Raw genomic sequence first — 15943 nt, 5'->3', positions numbered from 1 at the left:
CACTGATTGGTCTGACCACAGTGCAGGTTTCCACTGTGTGATGGTCCATCCCAGTTGCCTCTGAGCCCAGAGCAGTCAACTTCTGGACACTGTTGACACAGGGCTTCCTTTTGGCACAGTACAGGTTTAAGCAGCATTTACAGTATGTTTGTAACTAAGTATTGTAGCACCTGAAACAGGTAAGCCAAAGTCATCCTGAGCCCATGTGGTTATATCGCTTATAGAAGAGTGACGATTCTTGATGCGGTGCCATCTGAGGGATCGGAGAGCTCGGTCATCCAGCTCAGGCTTTGCCCTCGGCCTTTACGCACTGAAATCCTTAAATCTTTTAATGATGCTCTGCACCGTAGAGGGTGACAGATCCAAATCCATCGTAACTTTCTTTGAAGAACATTGTTTTTAAACATTTCACTAATTGTCTCACACATATGTTGGCCAACTGGTGGTCCTCGGCCCATCGTTGCTCCTAAAGGGCTCAGCCTTTCCTGGATGCCACTTGTGAAGGCCTCAGTCCTGGCCTTCACCATGTGGGGGCCTAAACCACCACCAGCCATGGACTTGGGTGGGTAATTTATATTAGACATACATAATTGATCGATAAGCATGCACGTTTGATTAATTTTGTATTGTTAATGTTTACCTTTTCTTTTGAGTTACTGTGTTTCCTAGTCCATGGATGGGGGGCAGCAGGTTTAAATACCTCCCACTAGGCCTGGACTGCACCAAGTGCTCCATACAAGAAAGGGGGGAGTTTGGGAGAAATTTATTGTTTATTTGTTGGTAGTTTATGTTGGAACTTTATTTGTCAAGTTATGTTAATTTCTTTACATTTAAAGGAAATATTTAGTTGAGAGCAGACTGTCTGTTTAGTGTTTATTAGTTGATTATTTTGGTAGTGTCTTTAGTTTATCCCTTGTGTGTGTTATTGGTTTGGCCAGCCAGTATACATGTTCCCCTGTGTGTGTCATTTGCTAGGTCAGTTGGTTTTGTTGAGGTATTAGACAGTTCAGTTTGCTGTATTTTCAGTTTCCTTATCTTTTGTTGACCTCTTTTAGGGCCCAATTTATCTGATGTTAATTTTGTATTTTTCTTACTTTTGGGTTAATAAAAAGCCCTTTATTTTGAACTTTGGAAGCTGTGTCTTTTGCCTTACAGCTTGGTCCCTGACAGGAAATGTGCACTCGTTTGTATGAAAATAAATGGTTTTCATCTTACCCATGAAAAAGAGCCCTTTTGCTTTTTCAAGCCAAACTCTAAACCAGGTAAAACATTTACCATCACTTTTCATGCACAAACCTTAACACAGCCGCATGGAACATTTCCTGTCTTTGTCTCCCTGCAATCTGCTTGTTTCTTTATTTTATATCATCCTGTTTAAATAATGACTTAAGTTATAGCCATCAGGTAATCATGTGAATAATTCACTCTGTGGATCTATGCTATGTCAACAGAGGTGGCCTCAGCTCCGACTTGAATGTCTAAGTTCTGCTGTTTGAACACCAAAGGCTGACAGAGACGAATGTGGCTAGCTTTAACTCAATAAAACCAAGGCTCTGGGCACCAGTCCAAGTCATTACTGACTGAGTGCCCCAAAGGTACTAATTCAACTTTGTCCTGGTAGGAAACAGGAGGAGACAGGAGGAAAAAAGGCACAAGTCGTTTACATTCATTAATATTTGATAGAGTGCATGTTGTTTATTCAGGGTTGAGATCGAACATCTGAAAAAGTGATGTCTCCAATGATTATCATATGGTTGAAGGGTGTTTGTACCAGCTGCTTACACTGGATACAGCTTTTCTGCCAGTGTAAAACTGGCTATGGCACACTGCCACCCTCTGGCACAGCCATCCTTACTACAGGACATGTCACTGACCGGCTTGTCAGGCACCATATCTGCAGAAAAATTGATAATTCAGTCAGTATCAGCACAAGCTGTACTGATCAAGAGCTCACATCTGAGCTGTTGGAGTGAGTTAGTTCACATCCTGCCTTTCAAATATTAATAAAATGTCAAGATAAAGTTCGTTTTTTTTCCAGAAACACTTAATTGTTATACACGGGGACTTGAATAGATGAAATACACTGATGGCATTAGGAGATTATTTGCTGCTTTTGATTTTCTCATTGCTTAATCCCAGTTTCTTAAAGCAAAGTCAGTCTGAACCAACAGTCCTGGAACAAAGAGGTCCTGATTCAGCTCTATGATAATCCTGAAGGTTTGTGCTGCTTACCTGTTTCTGTTATTTAGTCCAGCCTCTCAGATATAAATGGGGTGGACAGTGTAACAAAAACAACTGTCAGCCATACTCAGACATCACATAAAAATACAAATGTACAGTGATGAGGTATAAGGATTAAAATGTACTGTCAGTACGTCCATTATTCAACATTAAATCCTGGGTAACAAAAGAAAAGTGAACGGGTAAAAAGTACCGATAGAGGTAAGCAAAGAATGTATTTAACTTTTTACTTAAAAGCTCTTGGGATACACTAATGGCTCAAAGACGTTTAAACAGCCTCCATCACTGTTTTGAAAGATGATGTCACTGGAGCACGTGACCTTGTCCCTCCATTACGGAGATCTCATTGGTCGAGCCCATAAGCATCTGCACAGCGGGGCAGGAGGAGCAGGGAGGCCATTTTATTATAACCGCAAAAGGTGCAGGTGCGCCCATACTTTTTAATTAGAACGACCGTTTTAATTTTAATGCTGTCGATACCATGGGGCAGTGTGGAATTACGTCATCCAAAACCGTCTTGGTTTTTCTCAATCTCATCTTCTGGGTAAGGAAACGGCAGATGCTCGAACTGTGTGCAGCAGCAGCAGCAGCAGCATCCCTGTGAGGCCGGGGATGGAGAACATTAGCAAGCTAGTAAGCTGGCGAACCGCACCAGATATGCGCTGTCGTTTGAGCGGGGATACGGACAAGATGTCACGTTGGCCCCGAGGTGCACCGATTATGGACACAACAATGTGGCGGTAGCTAGTGTGTGTCGGTAGCTGCCGCCCACAACTTGAAGCTATGACGTAATGCAGCAGCTGCAGATGCTGCATCACGATAAACAGTAAACTGAGCTCTTCTAAATGTTTTGGCTTACAAAGAGCCCATAGCATCTCCAATGGTGTGGGACTGAATAAGGTAGAGGTATCAAGCAGCTTAGTTCACAGTGAACCCATGTTTCAGATATGTTGTTCCTGTCTGTGAGGCTAAACAGATTCTTAACATGTAACATGTGTTTCTAAATTGCCATTCTTCACTCATAATTCAGTAGATTTAAAATGTGCATTTAACTGGGAAGTTTTTGGCCAAATTCTTTATTTTTTGTCTGTTACTTTTCTGCCTCTGTCTGCATCGAATAAAAATTTCCTTCATGCTGCATTATCAGAGGAGCCTGTACAATGTTTACAATGCAAGTAATCCTGTAAGGCAAAAAAAGAAATTATTTACACATCTGACATTATGTTACTCATACAGTAAACAGTACCATAGTGTGCAATATAGTAGATTAAACAGCTAGTACAGATGGTTGACAAATTAAAGAACAATCCAGAATAAATGAGTTAAAAAATAAAAATAAATTCAGGGGTCAGTGATTAATCAGCTGATCTTTGTCCTGATGACCTGATTGATCTGTTTATCCCCAGAACGTCAGACACTGGGAAAAAGTCCCACTGTGACTCTCCAGAGCCAAAAGTGGCACACGTCTCCACACGTCTTGTTGTGTCCAACCATCAGATCCACAGAGACTCATCTGATTCTCATGTCTGACAAAGAAAAGCATCAGCTCCTCACATTAAAGAAGGTGGAACCAGAACATGTTGGTGACTGTTGCTTCTAAATAGCTGCCGGTTAATTTTCTACCAGTGAACTGACTCATGGCTGCAGCTCTAGGCCACTGAATGGCTTCAAACTGAGTTGCTGGGGTGGAGGTTTGCTCTCTCTGACTTCTGTCTAGTTAGAAAAAAAGAATATACATGGTGTGACATAGTTTAACAATTGAACGTAATTGGCATGAGACCCACAGAAGAAACCAGACAAATGAATAAAAAGTAAACAAGAAGAGGATTCAGGGCCTCTTTCACTCAATGTCCCTCTGACTCCTGCTTCTCTCTTTTTGTCTACAGGCAGCAGCTGGAATTTTGTGCTACATTGGGGCCTATGTGTTCATCACATATGACGACTACGAGCACTTCTTTGAAGATGTGTACACTCTGATTCCATAATAGCTGTTGGGACTCTTCTCTTCATCATTGGCTTGATTGGCTGCTGTGCAACAATTCGTGAAAGCTCCTGTGGACTGGCAACTGTGAGTGTGCACTGACTGAGCTGAATGCTGAGGAGGTTCTGAAGTGTGTCTGGTACTGTGGGGATCTCAAGGAAGCTTACCTCAGTAATGGTGTGTTTGTGTTGTCGTTTCAGTTTGCCGCCATCCTCCTGCTGGTGTTTGCAACAGAGTGTGTGGTGGTGGTGCTGGGCTACATATACAGGGCAAAGGTAAACCTGGTTGTATTTGTCTGCATGCGGTGGCAGTTCGACATTGAATTACTCCCCGGGCGAGACCTCCCTCTGCTATACCCCCCTTATTGTTTCAGAAATTTGCTACGTTTTCTTCAGCTGCTCTCATATATCCGAAATCCTGTTTGTGCAGGGTTGCCGAAGGAGCCTGTGTTGTAAATCAGATTTATAATGTGAAACCCTGTTCCTTAGAGATAAACCGCAGACACTGAACAGCGATGGTAACAGCAACAGTCTCTTTGCTTCAGGTAGAAGATCAGGTGAATCACTCCATCCAGAAGGTTTACAACAAGTACAACGGCACCAACACTGACGCTCCGAGCCGCGCTATCGACTACGTGCAGAGGCAGGTGAGGAGCAAAGGTCGTTGTTGTTTAACAGTCTAAATGTGAAAAGACCTTTGACTTTTAACAAACTGACATTTTTACACCGTCTCAGGTTTGTTGTTTATGCATATTTTAGATTGTGGTCTGACCTCCAGATTCTGAAGGTTTTCTCTCACCATCCTCCCCCGTTTCCCTGTTAGCTTCATTGCTGTGGCATTCACAACTACTCTGACTGGAGGAACACTCGCTGGTTTAAAGAATCCAAGAACAACAGTGTCCCCGTCAGCTGCTGTCAGCCCAGCATCAGCAACTGTACGGGCACACTCACTCAGCCAGCAGATCTCTACCAAGAGGTACACTCAACGTGCAGAAATATGGACGTGTAGCAGCTAAAAGTATAGCATGACATAGTGTCATTCTGCCTGTTGTGCTCATTTTAATGTCATTTATTTTACGCTTTTAGGGTTGTGAAGCTCTTGTTGTGAAGAAATTAAAAGAGATCATGATGTATGTCATATGGGCTGCTTTAACGTTCGCATCAATACAGGTAATTTTAAAATCAAGTCAGAGTCCTATTTATTGGGAGCATATTTAAGACGGTGGTAGTTTGTGCCCGCTGTGTAGGAACTCGTAATAAGTGTGCATAATCTATCTGAAAATCCCTTTGAGACTGACTGACTCTGATTCCTGTGCTGTGTGCCCGCAGATGCTGGGCATGCTCTGCGCCTGCGTGGTGCTTTGTAGGAGGAGTCATGACCCAGCGTATGAACTGCTGGTCACCACCAACAGCTATGCATGAGTGATGCAGACAGTCAGCGAAGCACTCCGACACCATCAAAAGGAGCCTCGCCAGACATGTCCACAGTAGATTTCAGCTGTAGTTGTATAAGCTCAAGCACACCTTGCACAGTTCATGATACAGTAGCCAGCACTGATGATGTGGTTTGGGTGGGCGGGGTCTTCAAAGGGAAACCAGGTATTTATTGACATGCTTTCTAAGTTACTGTTACTTCACATGTTTTTTTCCCTTACAAATACTGACATGCTGTAAAAAGCCAAAGTTATATGTGGCTAATTAGCACTGATGATGTGGTTTGGGTGGGCGGGGTCTTCAAAGGGAAACCAGGTATTTATTGACATGCTTTCTAAGTTACTGTTACTTCACATGTTTTTTTCCCTTACAAATACTGACATGCTGTAAAAAGCCAAAGTTATAGGTGGCTAATGGGCATTGTTGGTGTTGATGCAGATTTTTTTTTTTTTTTTTTTTTTACTGTGGTTTCCTAAAATTTGGACTCATTCCCATTAATGATGATAAGTAATTTGGAGCTGATGAGTGAAATCATGGTTGGGAGTGTTGTATGGAATGTAGCTCAGTTGTGGTATAGTTTGCACTATGACTGGAGCGCTGGAGTTATTTCATAGTTGTGAAAATGTCAAATCGATGCTAAAAAGAACATATACACTTCCTGAGAACCTGGTGAAATCTTAGCACTTAGAAACAGGTTATCTGGACACTGACAGAATTATAGTCAGACAAAGTCAGTCTGTGCCGCTTTAGTTTTGGAGCAGCTCTGCATTTTGTCTCTTGAAGCCATGTCTGGTAGAAAGAATTCTTCATACTCACAAATATTCAGGTTGTGAATAACGTACATAGTGTTTTAACGTGAATGTTTTCTGAATCTGGCTTCACTAGTGAGGCACTGCACCTTTTAGTTTCCAGTGCCGTTAGTAGGAGTATGATCAGTGTTACCTGAAGACTTGTGGATGTGTAAATTCAGTTGCAGTCAGAGAAATCCTTCTGTTTAGTTACTTATAAACCTGCTGTAAAGAACTTGGATCTATTATTTTATAGATTTTTGTGAAATTGTGCACTGCTTTACTGTTAAGTTGACCCCTAGCTAGTGCTGCAGAAAAAATACATCAAACAAAACTGTGTATAGCCTGGAGAACAGACAAGAGACAAATAAACATATACACTTCAGCTTGACTGTTTAATTGCTATTTCATCCACAGGTTTTCTGCGAAGGCAGATATGTTGCCAGTTAACACACAGAGGCCACGGTTTGATATTTGTCATGATTAAACAAATAGCTGTGCCATCAACTGACATTTCCTCTGGTTCATGAACTTGATTTCTGTATTTTGGTCTCCATGGTAACTGATGATTTTCCTAGGGGTCACATACATACAGTATATACAGTAGGTGGTCCTCTGTCACCACAGCTCACATGCATGGTGACAGACATCTAGTAGAACCTGAGAATCGTACCACGTGCTGGTCCAACGTGCTTCCTGACTCATTTTCACACACAGTACGATTATTATTGTGGACAGGAGAAAATGTTAAAAAAGAAATACTGTTCAGGAAACGGCGACAGACGCTGTTACTATCTCTGCTGAAGAAATAGATGCTCCACTGGCCACTTCATTTAAAGGTAGCAAATGATTTATCACATCAAATCAACTGACACGGTTTTCTTCTAATTAATCCATCAGTTATTTGTGTCAGCGCTGTGTAAAGTTTTCTGAGTTCAGGTTGATTAACATAAAGTTACTGTCATTATGCAGAGCAGCAATTATTGACACCCTCAAAATATTTGGTAGCACACCCTTGGGACAAAGTACCTGAAATCATTTGCTTCCTGTAACCATCAGTGAGTTTCTTACATCCTCTCTACTGGAGTTTTGGAGATCTCTTCTTTTGCCAGCTGCTCCAGGTCTCTCGGATTTGAAGGGTTCCTTCTCCCAGTTGCTGCTCTGAGATCTCTCCACAGGCGCTCTATGGGATTTAGACCTGGACTCAATGCCGGCAGCTTCTGAACCCTGCAGCTCATTGTCTGAAGCTATTTTTGGTGCTGTGTGAAGTCTGCTTTGGGTCATTGTCCTGCAGTAAGACCCATGACCTCTGACAGAGACCCAACGTCCTCACACTGAGCCCTACACTGTCCCCCCAAGATTTGGTTGGTAGTCTTCAGATGTCATAATGCATTAAATGTACCTCTCTGGCTCAAACTGCTGTTACCAGGACACTGTGGTCGCAGCATCCGCTCTCACCCATTACCCAGAAATGGGTATAAAGTCTTAATTTGTTTCTCATCATGAAAGAGAAATGCGACTAAAAATGAACTCAAGCACCAGCTGATTCTATTTTAATGCAACAGGATGCAACATGACTATAGGTATGAAACTATTTATATGGGCTGTATTTATTCAGCTGTAAGCTAATGGGAACGTGAGGTGGGAGTGTGACTCATCTACAGCTGTTCTTGTGCAACTGCACCACCTCAGACACCCAGTTAATGCAAAACACAAATGTATTATTTATCACGGGGACTTGACGTTTGTCTGCATGCGAGAGAAAGATAAAGAAAGAGAAGACAGGAGATTAAGGGATCTGTTGTGTCTTTTTTTGTTTGTTTTGCATCTCTTTATGGTCATTTTGTATCCTTTTGTCAGTTTGTATTCACTGCATTAAGCTATAGTTCTGAAACCGAATAAAGTTACTGCCACAAAGGCAGCTTCTGTTGGCCTCACCCCTGTACTTTACCCAGTGAAAGATTGTATATAACAAGCTGAGGGGATTGATTGACAGAGAACTAAGTTGTTTTGTTGAGTAATTAAATCATTTTGTAAGCAAAAATGCCAAGAACATCTCTCTCTAGTTTCAAATTCTCATATGTTAATATGAGCTGGTTTCTTAAACTTTCATGATAAACTAAACAATGACAAACGTCTTTCAGTTTTGGCCTTTTGATCATCACATAAAGGCATTTTGGATCCCATTTAATTTATTAAGAAAATAACTGGCATATGAATTGATAATGAACATAGCTGCTCCTCTATAATAGATGACATGCTTAGGCTCAAACATTTACAGTAGACACATGACTATGTGCTTATACGTTGGCGCCCTCTAGTGCACATAGCTTCCTGTGACTTTTATTTGGTGCTATACAAATTAAATTCAAGTGTACATGTAGTAGATAAAAACGCTACATTTTAAGTTTTACATTTAAACAGACACCCCCTATATTTTTTGTTTCATCATGACGTTTCTGCACACTATATACCCCGGACCGATAGATGGTGCTGTGGCTCAACTGTGGCGACTGGAGAGACTAAGTGCAGGCACAGCTTCAGAATAAAACAAGCTCTGACCTGAGTAATATGTCCACTGTACTCATCCACAGGTAAGTCAATTAAGTGACTTTGTTAACTCAAACACGGTTCTAACTCATGCTAGAGTATGGCGAAGGGGTTGTGAACATGCTGTGATTATTTTAAGTACTTGTTTAAAGAGTTTAAAGAGTTTTGGTGCAGCTGAATTGGTGTTACTTTTGCCGCGAATTCACCTTTGTTCAGTAAGAAAGAATTCAGTATGTAAGCGTGTATTCAAAGCATTTTCAAACATTGCGGTTTAGAAGCTGAGGTCAATGTTTGATTCTTCTCTTCTTTTCTAACCCTAACCCTAACTTCTGGTAAATTTGCCTTATGCAGAAATACATGGTTATTAAATATTTAACATTAGGTTCCTGCTGGTTTGTCATCTGTTTATGATAGATTTTTCTGCCACAATGTATGCTTGTATTTCCATATAACATCATAGACTGATATGTTAATGTTACATTAATGTTAAAAAAAAAACAAAAAAAAAACATGGAGCTTCTGATGCCCCAGGAGTCATCAGTCTTAATAAGGTGACTCTTGGAGCTTGGAGTTTTTTTCAGTCTCCAGGCATTATAGCTGATGTTATTACAAGTTACAGTTATTAAACAAAAAACAATGCAAAATCGTAAAGGCAACAGTTAAAGAGGGAGTATGACGTTTGATCACACATTAAAGTCAAAAGAACAGCAAAAAGACAATTGATAAATTGAAGATAAGGTCTCCAGTTTTTGCTGAATGCTTCCATATAATCTAAATCTTTTGTGTGGTAAAGATGATAGTGGTCACAGTATAGTGGGTTACTTCGTTAATTTTACTTTTGAGACTTTGTTTTTGTCAGTGCATCTCAGGTGCCATCTGTCAGATGCTGTTTTCGGGAATTTTGTAATGTAACATGAGCAGCCAAATGAAGCAAAGGTTTGGCTATGAGAGATTAGAAAAAAAGCTTGTGTTCACTATAGATGCATAAAGCTAGATACCGGACTGAAACATGCTGCCCATTCTGTGCAATTAAAGTTGCTCACCTGGCACATTTATCCAGGTCTTTGGTGCCAGAAGCCCAGAAAAGCTTTTTTTGTATATATATGTAGTGTATTCTACGTGCTGTATACATACCAATACATGTGCATCGTAGCCAGAATATACAGTACATTCACTTTGCTGTAACAGATTATGGTATGTGATTTATGTCACAGTAATCACAAATAAAGGAGCTTCATCGACATATGTATTGTGAATTTAACTATGATATCTGACATATGCAAAAACTACCAACCAGAGAAAGTATAGACAAAACTGAAGTTGGAGCAATACAAAGATGCCACGTTCAATAGTTCTAAAAGGTACCAGCTGATGAATTAGCTACTTGTAAACTCACGTAATGAACCACAAACTGGAGAGCAATATGTTTATTCGTCAAACTATTGCTGTTATGTACAGAAATATGTCCCACTGACTCACTAATGCTCGTGTGACTTTTTTCTTCCCAGTGAGTTCATAGCTATCAACTAGTTGCTTCAGATCTACAGTTAATTACTAGCAGAGCTCCACCCAGCTTCCACCCAAACTGGTTGCATTTCATCTTGAGAACAACAAAGTGTTAACATCTGTGTTTATGTTTTGGTAAAACTGTCATAAATCAATACATTTAATGATATGTTTATTACTGAGGTCATAGTTAAAGGTGGTGTTGTAATGGACTAGGTTACATTCAGAAGTGCCTCTAAATTTTTGTCCTCCCCGGCTACATACATGAGAGGCTCAGAATATTAGGAACACCTCTGAATATAATGTAGTTCAGTACACCACCACCTTTAACTGTGACCTCAGTAACAGACATAATTCAGTTTTTACATACTGGATTTTCAGTTCAGTTTCGGTCAATGAGCTTGGATTGCAAAGGGTACTTGTCAAGGAAGCTTGATAAAGGCATGTGTGTATGTGGTCTGTGTCTATGTTTGTGTGTGTTTCTGCACATATGACAAATGATACATCCTTGACTTTATGGTGTGTGTGTGACTGTGGTTCATGTGTGTCATCTGTGTGCGTATCTGTCTGTACTTTTGTTCTTTCTGTGTGCTCAGATTTTGCCCAGGTAGTTTCCTGGCACCAGTCCACTCAAACCGTTCCTCTCCACTAACCACCAACCATCTTCTCCTCGTTCCACCACTTGCACCTTGTCCCCTCGGTTTACTGACAGTTCATCCTCCTCCTGACCAGTTAACATGAGCAAAGATGACAAGACTCAGTCAGAGATGGGCAGCACAATCATCGGTTTAACATACTGTACAATCTGAGTACGGGTACTGGCTTCTTGTCCAGTTAGATCTTGGTAAATAAATATGTGACAAAATGAGCCATTCAAAGTTTTCACCTGTGCAGTGTATTCATAAAACACAGTGTAGATGTTTTCATCATCTGGACACATGGCCGGTGACGCTTCCTGCTGGAGGCCTGGTAGGGGTGCGTATCCTCCATCTAACATCACAGCTGAAGCCAGAGTCATAGCAGGCAATTACAAATACAAAATGTTAGCTTCTCTCCAGAGATCACAGGTAAGCACAGTGGTTTCAGAAAGTTTTCAGACCCCTTCACTTTTTCACATTTTAATTTGTTGCAGAGTTCATTTTAAATGGATAAAATTGACATTTTTGCCCATTTATCATTGCTTTATACCCCATAGTAGCAAAGGGAAAATGTGCTCTCTTTTGTCTTTGAGTCCTTATAGCATTTGACAAACAAGCAGTTTCATCTGCCTTTACTCACAGTGGCTCCCAGCCACTCTACCATAAAGGCCTGGCAGATGGAGAGCTGCTCAGGTGGTTGCCCTTCTCTTTTCTCTGCAGAGGACTGCTGAAGCTCTGTCAGAGGGATGTTGGGTTCTTGGTCTCCTCCCTGACCAAGGACTCTCTTGACCATTTAAGATGAGTCCTGGTGATTCCAGGCATCTTCCACTGTGCTCCTGGGAACACCAGATCTCTAGGGCGGCTGTAGCTCCGGAGGTAGAGCGGTTGTACTCTAACTAAAAGTTCTGCAGTTCGGTTCCCGTTCTCCCAGGTTCACAAGTTCAAGTGTCCTTGGGCAAGACACTGAACCCCAAGTTGCACCCAATAGCCAGGCCGGTGCCACCACCGGTGCGTGTGAGTCACCGCCACAGATGCCTGCCTCGGTACCAGAGCCAAATTCCTTGTGTGTATTACATTCGTGGCCAATAAAAGTGATTATCATCCTTGTTACATGGTTATATCCCCTTGTCCTGATCTGTGCTTCACAGGTCACAGAGAGCTACTTGGATTTCATGGCTTGGTTTTTGTCCTGACTTACAACTGTGGAACCTTATTTACACGTGTGTTTCTTTCTAAGCTGTGTTCAGTCAGCTGAGTTTGCCACAGGTGGACTCCAGGTTCTAGACACATCTCAGTGAAACAGCCTCGGCTCCAAACTATGGTCAGGGTTGGAATACGTTTGTAAATGAGAGAGTTTTGACTTCTAATATAAATTTGCAAGAGTTTCTAAACACTTTTATGTTGTAATTGTTATCGAGTAGATTGATGGGCAACAATGGCAATTTATCCGCTGTACACTGTATACACTATAGTGCATTTAAATTTCAGTCAGTGTAAACATATAGTGATGTTTGCTAAGTTATAGCCTCTTTTTGTTACAAAGCACTGAATCCTACAGAGGATGCTGTGCTATACCAGCATTTACAATAAGTTAAGAACTGCCAAGAAAAGAAAAATGTTCAACCCTGATTTACATAAACCTAACTTTAGTTAATGTACTTACATTTTAAAGCTGATTTATATAGCCTGTTTGTATAAAAAGGATCCATGAATATAGCCACACAACTCGAGAACTTCATTTTTAAATCTTGGGTTTAACGATTTGCTAAAGTTCAAAGGTGAAGTTTTATACATGTGAATCCAGATCAAACTCAAACCCTGCGCACTTATAAAGTGTAAGGCAGGGCCAGCAACACACTGATGATTGTTGGGGGTTCTCAAAAATGCAGGACTATAATTAAGTGTAAGATGATGGTGAAAGAGTGAGTAATTGCAGTAAGTAATTCTAAGGTTTTTTCAGTTTACTATGACCTGGATGACTGAGAATCTGCACAGACAAATTGCAGTACTTACACTCATCGGCAGATGATGATGATGAGTTTTGAGGAGTGTCGATGCTGATGTTGGCAGAACTTCCCAGAAAGGAACCAGAGCAGCTGTATGACAGAGGTTGAAGTGAGATATTTAGGAAAAACACAGTGGTTTCCAGTAATGTTCTGATCAACACATAGTGAGATATAAACCACATCAGCTTGTGAGTCCTTCAGAGTTGGTTAAAGTAGATACCGAAGAAGGGTGAACCAACAGGAGACGGATATTTCTTACAGTATTCATGTATTATTCTCTTAAAACTGGCAGGTTATAAAGTGACAGCAGTATGTTGTCTCCTCCCGTTAGTGTTACAGGATTTGTGTCACACCTCATCATTTCTTTTACTCCTACGAAAAGAGCTTGGCCATTGATGTTCCCGTCCGTCTCCCTCGGGTAGTAGCTCTCAAACACTATGGGCTCTGTGGAAGGAAAAGAACAGCTGTCCATTTGATTGTTTTCTACTTGTGGCTCCATTGAAAGAGAAAGGACAGAAGTTGAGAATAGAACCTGAACACTACTCCTATTCTTCACTAACTGCAACTTGTTGTTTTTCTCACTTCTCTATTCAGGTTTTAAGGGGAAAGCACACTCAGATTAAAACTTTTTCATTATGTGAAACACTTGGCAGACCACAAGTGCTCACCTGGAGGCCTCTGTCCTGTGCTTCTCATCTCTATGAAACAGTTGTTGTCCGTCGTGATGTCACACTGCTCCAGAATCATCCTCACCTCCTCGTAGCACTGATTTTTTAAAACAGAAGGCAATTGTACACTGTTCCTGTTTAGCTCAGTAGGTCAAGAACTTTAATTTATAGTAAAGTTACCTTTGCTAAAAAACTACATTACAACTACATTAAACTAAATTACAGTTTGAAATGGAACTAAAACTGAGGATTCAAGCTGACAGTCACCCCAGAGTGAACCTGGGGTATTATGTAGGAAATTAACAAACCATTTACTCTCATTTTAACTTTTCTGTTAAAATGAATGAATCATGCTTACATTTAAAGTTTAATGGCTGTTTTGTTCCTTTGATTATCAAGGTTTGTTCACAAATGGCAAGAGAAAACATTTAAAACTACTTGGGTAAAGAGAAGGTGGGGTCACCTCATCGTCTTTAACACACTGCAAGGAGAAGTGATTGCAGTGGTCCCACAGAGCACACCTGAGCATGCTGATGCGATCTCCCTCCAGCTGCTGGAACACCTGGAAAACGCATGGTTTCATTGCCAAGGTTAATATCTGCAAATTAATATATTAACTTGAGTACATTTACTTAAGTACAATTCAGAGGTATTAGATATTAACTTGAGTATTTCTGATACTCCATACTTTGGCTTCAAATATTGTACTTTCCATTCCACTACATGTATTTGATAACTTTAGTTACTAATTTCTTTTCATGAGCAGATTACTAATATGTAATGTGATATAATCATAAGAAAAACCTTTACTGATCACCAGTAGGAATTTCACAAGCTACACAGCAGCATTTAAAGTACTTCAAATTCTTCTACACTTCTATTTCAAAGAGAAAAAATGAAAAAGCGTTTCACTCTTTGTACAAAGAACAGGAAGCAAATACAAAGCAAATAAATCTTTATTTAGCCACGAATTATGTCCATATGCATGTCCATACTGACAGCAAACAGCAGCAGTTTGACACTATTAGTGAGACACATGAAGCTGGTCTTTGGCTTTGACCAGCCTCTCAATGTCAGGCTGAAGCTGACTAACTGAGAGGGTGAGAACGTCCTGCAGGTGTAGATCAGTCAGAGTGCTTCTGAGCCTGGTTTTGTTAAGGTTCATTACACTGAAAGTCTGTTCACAAATATAGGTGCTGCCAAACAGAGATAACATCACCTGTGCATGCTTCCTAATGTTTGGGTACCGTTCTGGTGAGATATGTGTGTAGAAGTCCTTCAGTTTCAGTGACATTAATTTATTCCTCAGCTCTGAATTGCACTGAAACTCAATCAGCTCCATCTGAATGTGATCAGGGACACAGTCCACACTTGTGCTGAAGGGTTGGGAAAACAGCTCCATGTCACCTGAATTCTTCCTGAAGTCCTGAAAGCGCATTTCAAACTCCAGGTCTAGGTTGCTGACAAGTGTTGCATATTCAGACAGTTTCTGTTGTACCAGGTTTACCTCTCTCAGACTGGGGAAGTGAGCCAGGTTTCCTGAAAAGAAGTAAAAAGTAATTAATAATTATCAATGCAATAAATATTGCAATTTTCACTCACTAGTAATGTCATATTCCACATATCATACAACTGACATTTCTGTTCCTCCGCATCACATGATCACATTACCATTAAAATTATGTATTTTGTGCAAGGCATTAACTCACCTGCTGACAGATGTCGACACAGTAGCTGCAGTTTTCTCTGAAAGGCCTTTATGTGGTCAAACATCTCCGTAATAATTAGCTCCTTTCCTTGAAGCTGCACATTCAGGGTGTTGAGCTGGTCAGTGATGTCCACCATAAAAGCCACGTCACAAATCCATTTTTCATCTGAGGGCACTTGAGTCTCACTGTCCTTGCTCTTCAGAAAGTCAAAAATAGCATCCCGCAAATCTTTTCAGCACCTTCCCTCGGATCAGCCACCTGACCTCTTGATGGTAAAGGAGATCTTGATACTGTGCATCAATCTCTTCTAAAAGGCTTCTGAACTGGCGGTGTGAGAGTGCCTTGGAGCGAATACAGTTTATTATTTTAATGACATCACGTACCACATCTCCCAGGCCAATTGATTTCGCACACAGCTGTTCT

At 40.8% G+C, this 15943-nt stretch overlaps 3 protein-coding genes across 5 annotated transcripts in view; 1 reads left to right on the top strand and 2 right to left on the bottom strand.

Annotated features, from left to right (window-relative positions):
• The first annotated feature begins 2590 nt into the window (after positions 1 to 2590).
• Positions 2591 to 5927, top strand: LOC109954593 (tetraspanin-3-like). Its single transcript, XM_020590042.1, is given in 8 exon segments — positions 2591 to 2785; positions 4128 to 4221; positions 4224 to 4309; positions 4423 to 4497; positions 4767 to 4868; positions 5045 to 5197; positions 5308 to 5391; positions 5551 to 5927. Coding segments are annotated over 8 exon segments (750 nt in total). The 5' UTR covers positions 2591 to 2722; the 3' UTR covers positions 5644 to 5927.
• Positions 5928 to 9839: 3912 nt separating this feature from the next.
• Positions 9840 to 15943, bottom strand: part of LOC109954587 (proline-serine-threonine phosphatase-interacting protein 1-like) — a 15169-nt gene continuing 9065 nt past the window's right edge. For 2 of the 3 annotated variants that reach the window (XM_020590033.1, XM_020590035.1), the window contains 6 exons: positions 14275 to 14373; positions 13812 to 13908; positions 13497 to 13587; positions 13151 to 13233; positions 11386 to 11501; positions 9840 to 11223 (listed from right to left, as the gene is read on the bottom strand). In XM_020590033.1, the coding sequence (XP_020445689.1) occupies positions 11092 to 11223; positions 11386 to 11501; positions 13151 to 13233; positions 13497 to 13587; positions 13812 to 13908; positions 14275 to 14373 (618 nt within the window). In that variant the 3' untranslated portion in view covers positions 9840 to 11091. Of the gene's footprint in view, positions 11224 to 11385; positions 11502 to 13150; positions 13236 to 13496; positions 13588 to 13811; positions 13909 to 14274; positions 14374 to 15943 lie in introns of all 3 variants that reach the window. The other variant, XM_020590034.1, reaches the window with a different exon arrangement.
• LOC109954588 (general transcription factor II-I repeat domain-containing protein 2B-like) lies at positions 14765 to 15937 on the bottom strand. Its single transcript, XM_020590036.1, has 2 exons — positions 15521 to 15937; positions 14765 to 15350 (listed from the first exon to the last, which is right to left on the bottom strand). The coding sequence occupies exons 1-2, from the start codon at positions 15654 to 15656 to the stop codon at positions 14836 to 14838; spliced, it is 651 nt and encodes a 216-aa protein (XP_020445692.1). The 5' UTR covers positions 15657 to 15937; the 3' UTR covers positions 14765 to 14835.

Source organism: Monopterus albus, unplaced genomic scaffold, assembly GCF_001952655.1.
Source record: "Monopterus albus unplaced genomic scaffold, M_albus_1.0 scaffold10.1, whole genome shotgun sequence".
Classification (NCBI taxonomy): Eukaryota; Metazoa; Chordata; class Actinopteri; order Synbranchiformes; family Synbranchidae; genus Monopterus; species Monopterus albus.
Note: the sequence above shows the minus strand (reverse complement) of the source record. Positions and strands in the feature narration are given on the sequence as shown.